The sequence below is a fragment of the Callorhinus ursinus genome, unplaced genomic scaffold (genome assembly GCF_003265705.2).
Source record: "Callorhinus ursinus isolate GAN/ISIS: 27379988/994484 unplaced genomic scaffold, GSC_fseal_2.0 scaffold34, whole genome shotgun sequence".
In the NCBI taxonomy this organism is placed as follows: Eukaryota; Metazoa; Chordata; class Mammalia; order Carnivora; family Otariidae; genus Callorhinus; species Callorhinus ursinus.
The window spans coordinates 5,906,518-5,924,467 of NW_027397096.1; the positions used below are offsets into that span (position 1 = coordinate 5,906,518).

Here is a 17,950-nt window from a genome sequence, read left to right on the forward strand (position 1 = left end):
ATACACCCACTTTAAGTATATAGTTAGTTTTGACAAATGTATACAAGTTAAGAATAGTTATTTTGACAAATGTGTACAAGTTAAGAATACATAACCACAATCAAGATACAGAATGTTTCCATCATCTTGAAAAATTCCTTTGGGCCTCTACCGTATGTCCCCTTAATGTACTTTTTTTGAGGTGTGGATTACATGCAGTTAGATTCAGTCTCTTTGGTGTATCGTTCTAAATTTGGACAACTGTACGTAGGTAACAACCATCACTATCAAGATAAAGAATCCTAAAAATTTCCTCATGCCCCTTTTATGGTCAACCCTCCTCTTCCCACTCCTTATGTGTTTTAAAAATATTATCTGATTCATGTCAGAAAGTAATACACATGAATTACCTGTTTTCAAGAATCCCATTGTGTATCATTTTTATTTTGTTGATACTGAAGTTATAGGTGTTATTCTTCCATTTTCTCTCATATTTATGCTTTCAAAACTCTTCTTGGACCCTTCCATTTCTACTCTTCCATAGTCATTTTGTCCTCTACTGATATCCTAGCATACTTTTCTTAGTAGTGTTCTGGAAATGCCCTTTGAGACCCCCCCACCCTGTAGTTTATTAGCATGTCAGTTTCATGGCTTACCTCGGTAAGAAGATAGAGGCGTTCTCACATCTTCTGAAGGATCACTGTCCTCTTACTTCTCTAAGAACGAGAGGAATCCTGGGCAGAGTTACAAAGCTAACTTCTTTATAATATGTTCTTATTTTCAGTCATTACTTGCTCCTTAAAACTCTCTTGCCTCAATGTCTTTATATAACTCTTTCCTTCTGATTATAAGAATGACTAGGTTGTCACCTTATTGCCTTTTACAGTAGTACATTTTTTGAGTAAGGAATCAGTATCGCTTCCATTCCCCCAACATCTGTTCTGTCTAGTCCTTTATAATCTGGTGTCTGTCTGTATCACATGACAAAAACTGTGTTCTAGAAAGTTATGAATGGCTTCTAATTAACTGATTGCTCTCTTTTGCAGTTTAAAGGTACTACAAAAGCCTATGAATGTTTCTGTTTATTCTCTCATCTTAATAGTTTTTCTGTTGTTATTGGATAATTTTCAAAAGGATCCGTTTAATTTATGTTTCCTTTTCCATTGCTTCTAAAACTAAATGAAAATGGCATGTTGAGACAATAAATTACAAATCTATAGCAGATCTGTAATTGTGTATTTCACCCCTAATGGAAGAAGAAAGTGATGGTTCTGTATCATTTGTTAGGAGATTGAATTTCCATAGCTTTGAAATATTAAAATTTATTTTATTTAAAATAAAATATACACTTTCGCATGAACTCCGCTATCCTTATCAAAATTTTCTTTTGAGGGGTGGGAGGGGAAATGTGTCCACATTTTATAGGTAGAGTACTAAAACACAGTAAATAATCTTGCCCCTCATTTGGTAATCTTGTTTTTTTCTGACTTACTCCTTTGGTGTGTTTGTGGGTTGTTTTATTTTTATGTATATAGAGAGTGTATACATGTAGAGTCATGGGCTTGCACAAAGTTAAGAATAAGAAAATCACACATTTTAAATTAGCTGAAGTAACTTTGATTTCAGTGTTATTTTTTTTAAAGTTTAGGGCTATTATTATAGAGCATTAAAGTGATAAATTTTGTTTTGTTTTGTTTTTTTGTTTTTTTGTTTTAGCTTGTCAGCCCATCTGCAGCTTACATTTACTGGTTTCTTCCACAAAAATGGTATGTACTTAAAGTAAATATATTGGCATTCTAACAACAGAACGCCTTTGTGAATGTAAAAAAAGAAATTATTTTGTGTATGTGTGTAAATTTATAAAATTACACTTGGTGGAAAAAAATGTCGATTCTGATAATTCAGTTTCTCTTTAGTTGACTTCTCCAACAATTTCATTACTACTTTGTGTGGTTGATGAGGGGATGTGGAAGATGTAATTTGTACCTGTTTAAACTTTAAAAGTAGAGGTTCTTAAATTTTGTGTGTATAGAAATATTTTGGCAGTTTGTTTAAAATATGTATACCTGGACAAAGACTCAGATCTGGTAAGGTTTTGATACAGCTTAGGAGTCTGCGTTTTAATAAAGCACCAAGATAATTCAGAAGTAGGTTGTTTGAGGAACAAATTTTAAGAAACTGGCTTAAAAGCTTTTGTAGGTGGACCATATATATAAAATCTTGTTCATAGCCTGGTTTCCTTATTGCTTTCCTGCTAGCCATTTAAGTTTTAAGATTTTGAAATTGTTAAAATTATTCCGTGTCGTGTGTGATCATTCTTGAAGGTAAATGTTTGCTGTATGAAATTCTAACTCTTATCGCTAATAAACCATACTTTTTAGGACACTAACTGTTGATACAAAAAAAAAAGCTATATAACATTATCTTACCCTACTTAGAGCCATCATCTTTCCAGAGGTTATAACTAGAAAATAATGGGAAAATCTTTTCAGTACAGTTAAATTTCTTATATTTTGCTATTTTTTATTTCCAATATTTTTTGGACTTTAAATGGTCTTAGAACCTGAAATAGGTGAAGAGTCCCCTGAGTAGAATCCTTTTTGCATGAGCATTTTTAGTTGATGGTATTGCATCGTATTTTTTTTAATACAGTAATAAAAAAATAGGAACAACCACTGCTACCAGTGGGATATATCAATATGTTAGATATTTTACAAAGAAAAATATATAGTCTTAATTGTTACTTCATTAAAAGAGGTAAAAGTATGCCGGGTAAAGTTTCAGTTGGTTTCAAAATGGATAAAATGCTGCCTAATCCATCTTTATTATCGTGTAATGGAATGAAATCTTTAGAAACATGTTAAGGTGATCATCCTTCGTATTGTTTAGTAAGAAAGTTTAATAAATAATATGGTTATATTAGAACAGTTTGATAACTAGTCAGGTTTTTTATGTAAGAATTTGAAATCTGGTCATACCTCTATTAGCTGATGTAACTTTACTTCCGGCTTTGCCTAGATCTGATCCATTTTTATATGGAAGTAAACTGAATAACATTTTTATGTTTTTTCCTAAATTACTTATAATCATCTTATAGAGTCCTTATTTCTAATCATTCTTTATACTTGGTTTTCTGTCGTACTTTTAAAGTACATGGACTCTAATACTTTAAAGCTTATGGTTTGAATTTTATAGGTTCCTTAGCCCTTTGTTCCCAGGGACATACATAAAACATACTTAAGTTATTCATAACTGAAATTGATGATGGATGTTAATTGAATATTTACTAATTAATATTGTTACTTGATTAATATTTAAGTTGAATTAATTTTACTTGAATTAGTTGAAATTAATTGGAGAGTAGTCTTTGATTAAACTTTTTTCCTGTCTACATGACAAAATACATAGAGTTCAAAATTGCTCAAATTCACTTGAAGTTTTTATTTTTTCTGATGTTAGAGGTAAATGTAGAAAGTAAACTCTGTTGATACTTCTGTTTCCAGAAAATAATTTCCCATTATAACTTTGAAAATTAGTGGAAGTTGGGAAGAAGCAGCTATATTGCCTTTCTTGTCTAATCAAGGTATATTTGTAGTTTTTTTTTTAAGAAATAATATTTTTAAGAAATCAAGATAGAAAACCAACATCAGGATCCCTAAAATCTGATTATTTTTCCTTTTGTTTTTAAATGAAGACTTTTGTTTATATAACTGCTTAGAATGAATACACAAAGATTATTAGGGTACTATTTTCATGGTGAGTATGGTTTGGAGAGCATTTTTGTTATTGTATTTTAAACACTGAATTTTTTTTTCTTGTATTAAAGTTTTTTTTATCCTGAATACAACTTTCAAAGAGACTGATTGTATTTTATGCACACACCCTATATAAGAAGAATGTTTTTAAGTAGAAAAAAAGTGTACAAAATCTCAGAAGGAAAATTATTTTTGTTTATGTTTATAGATTCAGTTGTTATAGTAGTTCTGTATATTTTGAAACCTAGTGATGATTGATTAAATAGTTTGAACTATTAATAATGCCTCTGGGATTAAAGACAAATAAGTTATAGAGAAGTACTTTAGAACCTTAATTTGCAAAAGCCTTTGTCAGTTAATTGATAGAATATAGACTATTATTTAAAATTAAAATCCCTGAACTTTGTAAAACAAGAGAGATTCCCCTAGGTAGTAAATGATATCCTAAATTTAGCTATCCTGTTCAAGTTTTAGAGAAGTTCTAGGGAAAAGGTAAAAAACTAGCTATCTTTCTTGTGAAATGATAACATAGTTGCTTATATAACTTTTACATATGAAATCCATTATTTTAATTCCTTTGATCACAAGTCCTGGTCAAATAAAGAACTTTCTGGTTTGATATCGCTGTGCATTCAAAATAAGACATATATAATAGTAACTAGTTCAATTTAAGTGTATCTTTAAGTAATTTTTCTAATAATAGATTTTGGGAGAAGGAAAAAAATTTGAAATGTTTATTTGGTGTGTGGTTGTCTCTCTTGACTGTTTCATTTGTGTTTTCTGCCAAGAAGCTTTAACTGTATTTGTCAAAAATATTTTTGACTAGTAGTTTATTATATTCTCTTATTATCATAAATGTTAAATCTTTATAGCCATATAATCAGTAAATGTTTTTAGTATTAATTAAAATAATTAAACATTTTATTTGAATCAGAAGGAAATCACAGTATTGTAGGAAGCTAATTATAATTGTATTGTGAAAGGTTTATTTAAATGACTTTATATATAAAGGCTTTTAAAGAGTTTGCTGCAAATTGGAACTGGTTTTGGGGGAAAAAATGAGTAAACTTCTGAGAAGTCTTTTGTTTTTGGAAATTCCCAGACTTCTTAGGAAAATAAGTACAATATTTATATTTTTTTAAAAAAACATTTTTAAAGTTTTGATTTTCTATTTAGATAAGCCATCACAAAACTCAGAAAATGAACAAAATTCTGTTACCTTGGAAGTCCTGCTTGTGAAGGTTTGCCACAAAAAAAGAAAGGTAACATATAACAATATTGGTAGATTATGAGGAATAATTTTTAATTGAGTATGTTCATGCATGTGTATTGTGCTTTTAAACCTTGAAAGCTTTTTCTTTCCTTTTTTTTTTTTTTTGTGAGAGAGAGCGAGTGAGCATGTGGTGGGGAGGGGCAGAGGGAGAGGGTGCAAGAGAGTCCCAAGCCGACTCTGCGACAAGCACAGAGCACGGAGCCGAAGGAGGGGCTCGATCCCACAGCCCCAAGATCACAATCCGAGCCCGAAACCAAGAGTCAGACGCCCAACCGACTGTGCCACTGAGGTACCCCAAACCTAGAAAGCTTTTAAATATGTTGATGGCTGAATTAAAAAACTGATAACCTTTTTTGCCAACTGTCCAGATCTTCATGTTTTTTCTGGCCTGGTTGAGGTATCTGCATAAAATTTTCTGCTATAGGAGTTTTACATTGAGGGAAGAAGCTATCTTTTAGCATCTTAGGACATAAATTCAGATGCTTCCCTACCACTTCGATCCTTTAGCTTTTTAGCAGTTTGTACCAATTGAAATTTAAATAAGGGCTGCAAGAGTTCTTCCCAAAAGGATTACCTTTTGTAACACTACTCTCGGGCAAAGAAATTCTGTTGCCAGTGTTATTAGCCATTGACCTATTAATACATTGCCTCAAGTTTTTATTTATAAGGTGAAATCTTTTCACCACAGAAACATGTTATGATAGTTTAATTTTCTCAGCAACCCACTACAGCCAACAGATATACTTCTGGTAGCCTCAAGACCTTGGGTATTTTAAGATTAGGAATGACCTATATAGAGGTTCCTATTGTTGATGTTCTTCCAAAATCATAGTATGGTGACACAGGGCTTGAGCACTACTAAAGCACTCGTATGGAGTGGACTAAGGTGATAGGAGACAACAGTGTAAGTATATATTCAAAACTTTAAGTTAAGAAATATCAGTCCCCACTCCCATGCAATCTCCATATGCATGATAAGCAATGATGTGAACATTCTTGAAAATTCAGGCAAGAAAAATGTGAATATAATTATAGTGTCCTTCTTGTGTTTCAAAAAAAGAGTAGGTTTAAACATTTGCTTAGAAGGATATACATAGGGGCGCCTGGGTGGCTCAGTCATTAAGCATCTGCCTTCGGCTCAGGTCATGATCCCAGGGTCCTGCTCCCCGCTCGGCAGGAAGCTTGCTTCTCGCTCTCCCACCCCCCCTGATTGTGTTCCCTCTCTTACTGTGTCTCTCTCTGTCAAATAACTAAAATCTTAAAAAAAAAATATATATATACATAACCAACTGCTAATACTAGTCATCTCTGGAGTTCTAGGACCTGGGGGAGGTGGGGGAAACATGTTTCTCATTTTATACTCTTGTAGAGTAGAATTTTTTTTTTAATATATTAAGAATATTTTTTTTTTTTAAGATTGTATTTATTTATTCGACAGAGAGAGACACAGAGAGGGAACACAAGCAGGGGAGTGGGAGAGGGAGAAGCAGGCTTCCTGCCGAGCAGGGAGCCCGATGCGGGGCTCGATCCCAGGACCCTGGGATCATGACCTGAGCCGAAGGCAGACACTTAACAACTGAGCCACCCAGGCGCCCCAAGAATGTATTCTGTTTTCAAAAAGAAGTTACTATCTAGTTATAAAGGTCTTCCACATCTTCCAATTTTTCAACTAAGCATAATTCCAGTTATATAATTACAAATATTATTCATAAGATGAACAATATTGCTCCTAGTAAGCAACATTTAAATACATGGATTTACTATTCCATAACATTGACAGTGGTGTTTTTATGATTATCTTTTTTCATTTCTAATGGTCCTATCAATTATTTTGTTAAAATAGAAAATTTAAGGGGCGCCTGAGTGGCTCAGTCCATTAAGCGTCTGCCTTTGGCTCAGGTCATGATCTCAGGGTCCTGGGATCGAGCCCCGCATCAGGCTCCCTGCTCAGCAGGAAGTCTGCTTCTCCCTCTCCCACTCCCCTTGCTTGTGTTCCCTCTCTTACTATCTCTCTCTCTCTGTCAAACAAATAAAATCTTTAAAAAAATAAAATAGAAAATTTAAGGGAAAAGATTACTAATTTATATGAGCTTAACATTTTAAGCATGGTTTTAATTCCATATTTCTAATTTAAAACTATTTCAGATGACCATCAGCTAAATATTGGATATACTATATCATTATTTTCATTGTATTGAAGAAATCCTCAATAGTTAATATTTGGGATATAGCTGTTCCAAATTTTCTTTTTGCTTCATCACAATTTTCAGAAGTATGGTTAGAATTTTAGCATGCCATTTGGTAATGACGTTTCCTATATCTGTGATTATAAGTCTTATTATAATTCTTACAATAATTGCGTATGCATAAATAAGTATAATTTCATAATCTTTGCCTTTGCAGGATGTAAGTTGTCCAATAAGGCAAGTTCCTACAGGTAAAAAGCAGGTGCCTTTGAATCCTGATCTCAATCAAACAAAACCTGGAAATTTCCCGTCCCTTGCAGTTTCCAGTAATGAATTTGAACCTAGTAACAGCCATATGGTGAAGTCTTACTCATTGCTATTTAGAGTGACTCGTCCGGGAAGAAGAGATTTTAATGGAATGATTAATGGAGAAACCAATGAAAATATTGGTAATTTTTATTTTAGTAGTTTTATTTTAAACTTTGCTTTTCTAAGGAAGAAAATGGTGCAGAACTAGAAGTAAATTGCATGCATTCTAAAGGCATGAAATGACCTTTATTTGCAGATATTTTACAGTCTGATGAGATAATTAATTTTATGGTAGATTACCCTGGATCTTAAACGGTTGGCTGTTGTGCTGTACTAGGTATTTAATCTGTAAAGTTTTCATTTTTACATGATGAAAAGTATTTCATGTAGTAAAAAAAGTACATTGAACACTGGATGGAGAAGACTGGTATTTCAAATTAGTCTCTCGGCAAAAGAAATAGTGAATTCATCCCTCCCCCCCCACACACATTTTATTGTGAAAAATTTCATATGTATATGACTGTCCAAAGAGTTTTATATAGTGAACATTGTCTACCCATCCCTTAGATTCTGTAATTAAGATTTTATTATATTTGCTTATCACATATCTATCCTTCTGTCTTCCCAGCAGTTCTGAATCCACATTTGAGGTAATCATTCAACCAACATATAAGTGCTGGAAATACCAAGATCATTAAAACATTCAGTCCTATCCTCCAGAAGCTCATAAAAGCTGACCTAGAGTGCAGAGATAGATAGAAATAATTGTAGCAAAATGATGAATGGTATAATAGAGGTATATGTGAAGTTCAGTGGAGAGGCACCGTTGGGGAAATAATCTTTGAGTCTTGAAGTAGCCTTTGAAGTTGAAAAGTAACCATAGTGAGGATTTTTTTCTCCTTGCCTAGTAAGGACATACACATACGGTAAAACATAAAATTGAAAAGTGTAAGTCTGGACATTATATCACAAATTAATTGTAATTTGTACCTAATTTGGGATAAGGGACCATATCATAAAAAAAGACCTTTGTGTTTGAATATTTGACTCACAAGAAATGTTTGTGAAATTCAGATGTCAATGAAGAACTTCCAGCTAGAAGAAAACGAAATCGTGAAGATGGGGAAAAGACATTTGTTGCACAAATGACCGTATTTGATAAAAACAGGTAATGTTGATGGACAAGTGAGGTTCCCTTAATGTTCTAGAAATGTTTTTATTCTGAAGAATAATATAGTGATATTTCTTTGCCTTTGTTTCTCTTTATTCTTATAAACGATAAAACAAGTTTATAAATACTGAATTTTTCTCTTTGTCACATAGAAAGCAATAAACATAGATGAGTTGCTATTTGAATGGTTCAGTTAAGATTGTTTATTAGGTATGTTCACTTCTGAGTGTCTACTCTTTGTCGGACACTGTTCTAGATAGTGAAAAGGCAACAAAATCCTTGCCTTCATGGGACTTAACTTCTAGTGGAAGAAACAGACACCACCACCCAAAAATTACAGTAATTCACTATTGGTGAGTGTTCTGAAGAAAAATAAAGAGAATAAATGGTTGTTTTATAGAGAAAGGTCTAGGAGAAGGTAATATTTGAAAGAGACCTGAATGAAATGGGCCATGTGCAAATCTTGAGGTTATGTGTTATCAAATTAAGGAAGAAATCTGTGTGTTGTCATCATGTGGCTCTGTGCATTTGGCACAGGGTAGCAAAGAACACCTGGATTTGTCACCATCTCCAGTTTTTTCACTGGGGAGTGAAGCATCTTAGTGCCACTAAAAGAATATCTAGGAGGCAAAGGCAGCATTCTTTTTTGACAGGATTGGGGAATGGAACCTGTAATGTGCCATGAGTTCTTGTTTTTGTCTGCTTGCTGGTAGTTAACACAGTTCACTGTTAGGTAGGCATAGGGGAGAGAGGCAAGTAAAGCAATTAGTACATTCCTCCTACTCTTTAAAAAGTACTGTCACTTATTAGCCACCAGGTGAGGAAAGTTACAAGTCTTTTAATAGGAAAGCAAAGATGGTTAGGAATAATGCCATAAATGCTGGCTACTGTATTGCTATATTGTCTTAGAATAAATCACTTAATATTACTATTGGAATATATCACTTTATATTAAACCATTACAGTGTCTTCTTACAGTCAGAAATTTGTAGGTTAGAGATTTAAATGGGAAACAATAGAAACATGTTTTAGGAGATCGTAGTTAACGTTTGTGGGAGAAGCAACTGGGATGTGACACAGTGGGCTTCATTGATGTTAGTCAGTATTCTGTTTTAGGCAGCATGGGGGTGGGTATTGTGTGCCTTTTAAAATTCTTTCTGCCTTACACATGTATTAACACATTCCTTGTATGTATGAAATGCTGCTTTCTATTTAATGACTAAAAGTACCAAGTAGAAACCATGGGAGAATTTTCCCCCGATAATTTTGAAAATTTCTAAACTATAAAAAAGTCAAGCAATATAGATAGATCATTAATACCCACATACCCTTCACCTAGATTCATCAGGCATTAACATTTTACCACATTTGCTATATTTGTGAGTGTGTATTTAATCTTGTGCTTAACCATTTTAAAGTTAGAATGTGACATACTACTTCATTCCTCACTCCTAAACATTTCAGTATGTATCTCCTAAAAACAAGGGCAGTTTCCTTCATAACCACTGGTGTAACCAATACACCTGTCATACTCAGGAACTTTTAACATAACACAACAAATACTATCCCCAGTTGACCACAATAATGCCCCTCGTGGCTGTCCTACCTCCACCCCACCCCGAGGGTTTGATCTGTAGCAAGTTGCCATATCTGTTCAGTCTTCTTCCATTTGGGATGGTTCTCCAACCCTTTGTTTTCTCTTTTCTTTCTGCCTTTTGTGACACTTTTTATTGTTGTTAATTATAATTCGTATATTGCCTTTTTTTACATTGAAGTATAGTTGATACATGATATTCCTTTCAGGTGTACAGCATAGTGATTCCAACAATTGCATACATTTTGTGGTGCTCACCACGTAAGTGTGGTCACCATAGAAAGTTATTACAGTATGATTGACTGTATTCCGTATCTCATACTTCTCATCCCTGTGATTTATTTATTTTATAACTGGAAGTTTTTACCTCCTAATCCCCTTCACCTATTTTGCTTATCCCCCACACTCCTCCCCTCTGGCAACCACTAGTTTGTTTTCTGTATTTATGAGTCTTGTCTTTCTCTTTTCGTTGTTATTTGTGACACTTTTTTAAAGTACAGGCCTGGGGGGGTGGGAGGATGGGTGCCTGGTGCTGGGTATTAAAGAGGGCACGTATTGCATGGAGCCCTGGGTGTTATACGCAGACAATCATGGAACACTACATCAAAAACTAATGATGTAATGTATGCTGATTAACATAATAAAATTTTAAAAAATTAAAAAAAAGTACAGGCCTGTAGTTCTGCAAAATGTCTCTTCAGTTTATCATTAGATTCAGGTTAAACATTTTGGGCAGGATACACTGAACAGTAATGTGTTCTTTGTGTACATCATAGATGCAGGTAAAATTAGGTTTGATCATTTGGTTATGGTGATGGTCCCAGTATTTCTCCATTTTTAATGGTTCTTTTCCCTTTAATTAATACGTAATTTCTATGGTAATCTCAGTTTCAACTGGGTAAATGTTCATTTTCTGCCCAATAACCTTCCACCCAAAAGTTTAGCATCCATCCGTGATTCTTGCTTGAAAAAATTATTCCTATGTCAGCTGCCAAAATGTTAACATTTTATCATTTCTTCCATGTTTATAGGCAATTTTTCCTATAAAATAGAAGAGCATTCCTCTCAACATTTTTATCAATTTTTTAATCAGTATTTCCTCTTAATCAGTAACAGATTCCATTTTTATTCATTCTGCTTTAATCTACTCATGTTGTTATTCATTTTAATGCTCAGGTTGTCCCAAATTTAGTCAGGAGGAGCCCCTCTAAACAGGGTCCTGTATGTCTTTTTTACTTAATTTTTTGTTTGTTTTTCCTTATTTTCTGAATAGTAAGATACCCCAGGCTTATATTCTCCCTCTCCTACTTCTGCTCTGGAATTGGCCATTTCTTCAAAGTCTTGATTCCCTTTTATTTCCTTTTAAAGATTTTATTTATTTGAGAGAGACCAGGCATGTGCTAGTGTGAACGAGGGGAGTGTCAGAGAGGGAGGGAGAGGATCTCAAGCAGGCTCTGCTTAGTGCAGAGCCCGACATGGGGGTTGGGCTTGATCTCATGACCCTGAGATCATGACCTGAGCCAAAACCAAGCATTAATCAGATGCTTAACTGACTTGAATTACCCAGGTGTCCCCCACCCCCTTGCCTTTTTTTTTTTTTTAAGTGGGCACCACACTGTGGAGCCCAAAAAAATATGTTTTATTTTTTAAAGTAATCTCTACACCCAGCATGGGGCTTGAACTCACAACCCCAGGATCAAGAGTTGCTTGTTCTTCTGACTGAGCCAGTCAGGCGCTCCTAGTCTTGATTCCTTTTAATGGGGGAAAAGTATTTGCAAGCCAAGATCTGAGGAGTAAGATGTGTAAAAAGTTCTTTTTATAATCTCAGAGAAGTTAAGGTCTTCTTAAAAAATGACCACAATTCAAAAACCATATAGAAAAAATATGAAATATTGAGCAAAATTAAAAACTTATTCTGAAAACAAAGAAGTCCTCTTAAACTAAGTCAATAAAATGACAAGGGAGAATTAATTTCAACTCCTACTATATAGCTTGATGTCTCATTTCTTTAATAAGATCATACTCATTAAAATACCACAGCCCAGTAGAAGAATGAGCTAGAGATAAAATAAAAATGTTTACAAAAAAGGAAAATATATGTGGCTCTTAAACATTTAAAAGATAAGACATCTGAATATAAAAGTACACTGAGATGTCATTTTTTCACTTACCAGTTTGGCAGAGATCAAAAAACTGATAAAGCACTGTTGATGAGGCTGTGGGGAAAAAAGGGCCTCCTCATGCATTACAGGTAGGAGAGTAAATTGGATTGTAGCTGTCAAATGTACAACTATAAAATAGTATATTATATAGCCATGTAAATGCATGAGGGAAGCTTCGTTTCAGGTTAGAAGTATATGAATGTATTATTACCTATACAAATACATAAAAATAGCTTTTTAAAACGTTAAGTTGAATAGCTTTACTGCTATACGGTTGTAGTAGAATAAATTCAAGGCGCACAGCATAAAGACAAAAATTCTTAAGTCTCAAAATCATTTGGTATTAAGATCAGACTTAGAGATAGACTACCCAGATTCAGTTGCTAGCGCTGGCTACTTTGTCACCTTAAGTCAAGCTACTTAATCTTTCTGCCTCAGTTTCTTCTGAAGAGTGAAGTAATCTACTTCATAGAGTTGGGAAAATTAAATGAAACATGTAAAGTCTTCCAAATAATGCCTGGCACATAGTAAGCACTCAATAAATGTTAGCTGTCCTAACAGAACTGTTCCAAGACTGATGAAGAGAAACCAGATTCTTGTGACATACAATTAGTCACTGAGCATGGTTGAAGAATGGTGTTTAGGGTAGTAGTGTTACCAGTGTTAAAAGGTATGAAAAAAATAATACAAACTGTATGTACACACACATATATGTACACATACATTAAAACTATACTGTGAGTATGGGCATAATTCTTTGATTCAACTGGTATTTCACTCATTTATTCATCCATGAAATGTTTATTGAGCACCTATATGTGCCAGGTGCCCCCAGGATCTTATAGTTACCAGAGTCATAATCAAGTTTACTGGTCATGAATGAAAGTCAAGAATTCTAGTTCAAATTTTTTCAATAGTCAGAAATGACAGAGGCATAATTCTTAGTGGTTACCTAAGGCAAGTATTGTAACACTGTTGTTATCCCATTTTCTTAAAGTATAAAGCCTACACTTGTGCTTTATACTTAATGTTTAAAATTTACCAAGTTTTGAGAATTTAGGCATATATTATATGTTAGTATAATAAGTTATGTCTCACTAGCTACAGTAATGAAATAATTCTTTAGTAGTAATAGTTATTAGTGCAAATCAAAATTGCTTTTGTCAGGAATGGAGAGTAGGTATATTTCAAAATTTCGTTGGGTATGTAAGCTAGTTTATAAATTTAATAAATGCTTTTTAGTATAAATCTGAAGATGTAGAATTTGTGTACTTACAATAATACACAGGTTACTTTAAAGTGTATGTGTTTGTCTAACAGGCGCTTACAGCTTTTAGATGGGGAATATGAAGTAGCCATGCAGGAAATGGAAGAATGTCCAATAAGCAAGAAAAGAGCAACATGGGAGACTATTCTTGATGGGAAGGTATGGACTACTTAGAAGGTGGAGCACATTATAGTTATGAACTCCCATTTTTGGTTGATGTTTTCTTTCCCAGATGCAAATTCATGTTGGAAGTAGAATCCTTTGTGTTTATACTTTAAAATATACAAGTAAAGATTACCTAGTGAAAGTATTCAATGGAAAGCACTGTCCTTGGAGCCAGAGTACCAGGTTCAAATCTCCACACCTAGCTGTGTGGCATTCTGGCAAGTTATTTAAGCTTTTGTGTGTCAGTTTTCTCATCTAGAAAACGAGGCATAGAATTGATGGATTAAATGAAATAAGTATGCTTAGCATCGTACCTGGCATAAAATAAGTGCTCAATAAATGTTAACTACTATTATACCTGCAACCAGTACTACACTATGTGTTAGCTAACTTGAATTAAAAACAACAGCAACAACAAACTGTTATAAATCCTGCTCATAGTAATAGCAGGCAACATAACGATGACCAATAATACATTTATCAAGAAATCTGCAGAACTTAGATAAATCATACTTAAAGTAACTTTTCTGAGACTTAATAAATATATTTCTTGGGTAGGCAGACGCAACAGAATAATAATGTCACTTATTTCCAAATATGTTATCTCAGTGTGCCATCACAAACAAAATCCCAGGATTTTTTTAAGCCTTAAAATTAGTCTCAAGTTAACCTAGGACAATATGTAATAATAGGAAGGAATATTGTGGAAGTTTTCTAAGAACATTTACCTAACGGTTAGTAGAACATACTATCAAGGTAAAAAAACCCAAAAACCTTAAATTGTATGGTATAATAAACATGGGAATAGATGAGTGGATCACTGAAGCATTGTTTTAAAATAGTTCCATGTGCATTTGGACTTCAGTCCGTGATAAAATTGGTATTAGATCTGTGTGGGAAAGACCATTCATTCATTGTGACAGAACTGGTCTCTAGCCATCTGAAAATAAACTTAGACCTCATAAATTCCAGAAGATTCATAAATGAAATGTAAAAATTAACATTACATAACTTCAGAAAAAAATGTAGATGAATATTAATATCTTAATATGAAGAAAGCTCTTAGAAGTATGATGCAAAAGTTAGAAAGCATAAAATAATGAAAGTGAGTCATTTCTCCATCGTAAAAATCTAAAGTTAAAAACAAATGATAGGCCAGGGAAAAAGTAACATACAAAAAGCTGATATGAATGTGTAATTTTATAAATCAAAAAGAAAAATAAGCAATCTAATTAGAAAAATGGTTAATGGACATTCAGGCAATTCTTAAGGCAACAAGTATAGACGACTAGCTAGCGAGCTTTTAAAGAGATCCACCCTGGTTTTCAAAGATGTGTAGACAGAATCAGGTAATACTTCAGTAATTTGACAAAAAGATTGACAGTGTCTAGTTGGAGATGTGAGGACATGTATTCTCACATAATGCTTCAATGTGAGATTAACTGGGGACAGCCTTACTGGAGGGCAGACTGGCAGTATGGATGACAGTTTAAATTGTGTTTATAGGCATTAACAATTAAGCCCAGTTCCTCAGTTTTGTCACAAGGTGTAGTAACTGGTTAACTGAAAAGATGTAGATTTTTACAGTGGAGAAATGATTCATTTTCATTAGTTATTTTATTTTGACAGATCCTGTCAAAAATTTTTAAAGTAGAAATTGGAAATACCTTAAATCTAAAAAGATAGTTTAAAAAAAAATACTTTGACAAGAAGATTTCCATGGTATTTAGTTTTTACTTAATAATATACATATTCCTACTTTTTCTAAAATTAATGGTGGTTACCTCTAGGTGATGGGATTTTAAATTTTTATTTTTTATGCTTATCTGTAGTGTTTGAATTTCATGCAGTTCATTATGTTTTAAATTTCTTATTTAAAGTTTAAATTTTTATTCATAAGAAAATAAGAATTACATAATATGAATTGTTGGTTTTTCCCAAGAAATTGAAGCAATATGATATGGGCATCCCTTTAAAGTCAGAGCATTTAGATTTGGTTCTTTTTAAAAGCTTTGTGGTATTCTTTTAAATAAATGTCTCATAATTTACTAAACCAATGCTATTTTAATGGATAATTCAGTTATATTAATTACATTTTCACAAATGTGAATATACTAGTACATGTATCTTTATGCATTTCAGGTATTTTTATGAGATAAATACCTAGATATGGAGAGACTTAGTTTTTCAAAATTGGTTTATGAAAGCACACTTTTACTTCATTCCTGTCCACTATTAAAAAATTAATAGTTTTAAGAGGATTATTTGTAATAAAGATGTAGGAGTATAGGCTTATATGGCAGTAAAAGAAACAGGTTTCTTTTTTTTTTTTTTTTGAGATTTTATTTATTTATTTGAGAGAGGGAACGGGCAGAGGGAGAGGGAGAAGCAGACTCCCCGCTGAACAGGGAGCCCGATTGTAGGGCTCCATTCCAGGACCCTGGGATCATGACCTGAGCCAAAGGCAGCTGCTTAACTGACTGAGCCACCCAGGTGTCCCAATAAACAGCTTTCTATTGGAAGAGCATGAAAGCAATCTTTCAGAAGATTATTTGGTCTTCTATATATGAATTGAGAAGTAAAAATTAGGAGGAGGAGAGTAGCTGAGATAACTGTAGTAATAAGGTAGTAAGGATCTATACTTGGTGATTATATAAAAGAAACACAAGAAAAATAGGAGTCAAATGTAATTCTGAAGTTTTTAGGTTAGGGTCCGTGGTAGAATGATAATGCTAGGAACAAAACTAACTATACCTGGGAAGGAAAGAAAATAGAATCATGTCTAAACATATTTTCAGTTCAGGGTGACATTGATGTCATCCAAATGGCAATGTCTAAGAGGCAGTTGAGATACACAGTCATGGAGCTCCAGTATAAAGAATGGAGAATCAATTTGGGATCATCAGCCTTAAGTAAATCCTTAAGGATAGGTGAGAGATTAGGGCAAATGGCTAAATGTTAGCTAGGAATTAAGGAGACCAGGAGAAGAGTTGTCCTATAAGTGATTAGAGGTTGAGGAGGAAAGCCAAGAGAGTTCAGAGTCCCAAAACCCAAACAGGAGAAACAAGGGTAGCTGTTGTTGAAGCTGAAGAAGTCAGGGAAAATTATTAATCTCTGTAAGTGTTCAATTTACAAAAAGAAAGTAGTTGGTCATCTAACAGGTTGTAAACCGGCAGGCTTTGGTTACCACAGTTTTTTTGTTTTTAAAAACCATTTTTCATTGACTACCAACATGTAAGCATTGGAAGATTTCCCATGAGAACTTGGATTTCTGACTTCTTTTGAAAAAATCTGAAAATCTGGCTGTGCTGGGCTCTGTTTGCACATGGCAACAATTCATCCATTGCTGTTAAGTGGCTGCCTCTTCAGGCAACCTGAGCCCTCCGGTATTTCAGTCTGGACTGTGCCATGTATGTATAGCTTTACTTGCCTGGCCATCTCTGTAGGCATTTTAGGTTTTCAAATCCACATTAATTTATCAGAATAGGTATCAGGAGGGTTTTTTTGTTCCTATGATTCTTTCACATTCATTATGTGGAATCTTCACTCTTTTCATGTTTTCTTTTTTAGAGGCTGCCTCCATTTGAAACATTTTCTCAGGGACCTACGTTGCAGTTCACTCTTCGTTGGACAGGAGAAACCAATGACAAATCTACAGCTCCTATTGCCAAGCCTCTTGCCACTAGAAATTCAGAGAGTCTTCATCAAGAAAACAAGCCTGGTTCAGTTAAACCTACTCAGACTATAGGTAAGAAAACATTGCTGTCAAAATAGTGCTTTGCAAGGGTGCCTGGCTGGCTCAGTTGGAAGAACTCTTGATCTCGGGATTGTGAGTTTGAGCCCCACATTGGGTGTAGAGGTTACCAAAAAAAAAAATAATAATAAACTTAAAATAATAATAATGTTTTGTAGAGTTAGAGTTAGGACTTGGCTTCAGATTAATTTGTTTGCCATTTGCTCTAATAATTACTCTTTGGGAAATATCAGCAGTTCTTTATGTTTTGTGACAGATGTATCTGGGAATTTTTTAAAGAAAACTTTAAAAACATGATGAAATATATAGTGTATATATAGTATATGTATATATGC

The 17,950-nt window shown here is 33.7% G+C and overlaps 1 protein-coding gene across 2 annotated transcripts in view; it reads left to right on the top strand.

Annotated features, from left to right (window-relative positions):
* SUZ12 (SUZ12 polycomb repressive complex 2 subunit) overlaps positions 1 to 17,950 on the top strand; it is a 43,209-nt gene that overhangs the window by 15,281 nt on the left and 9,978 nt on the right. For both annotated transcript variants that reach the window (XM_025851085.2, XM_025851086.2), the window contains 6 exons: positions 1,696 to 1,745; positions 4,911 to 4,996; positions 7,411 to 7,642; positions 8,577 to 8,670; positions 13,750 to 13,855; positions 17,432 to 17,609. In XM_025851085.2, coding sequence (XP_025706870.1) covers positions 1,696 to 1,745; positions 4,911 to 4,996; positions 7,411 to 7,642; positions 8,577 to 8,670; positions 13,750 to 13,855; positions 17,432 to 17,609 — 746 coding nt within the window. The remainder of the gene's footprint in view (positions 1 to 1,695; positions 1,746 to 4,910; positions 4,997 to 7,410; positions 7,643 to 8,576; positions 8,671 to 13,749; positions 13,856 to 17,431; positions 17,610 to 17,950) is intronic.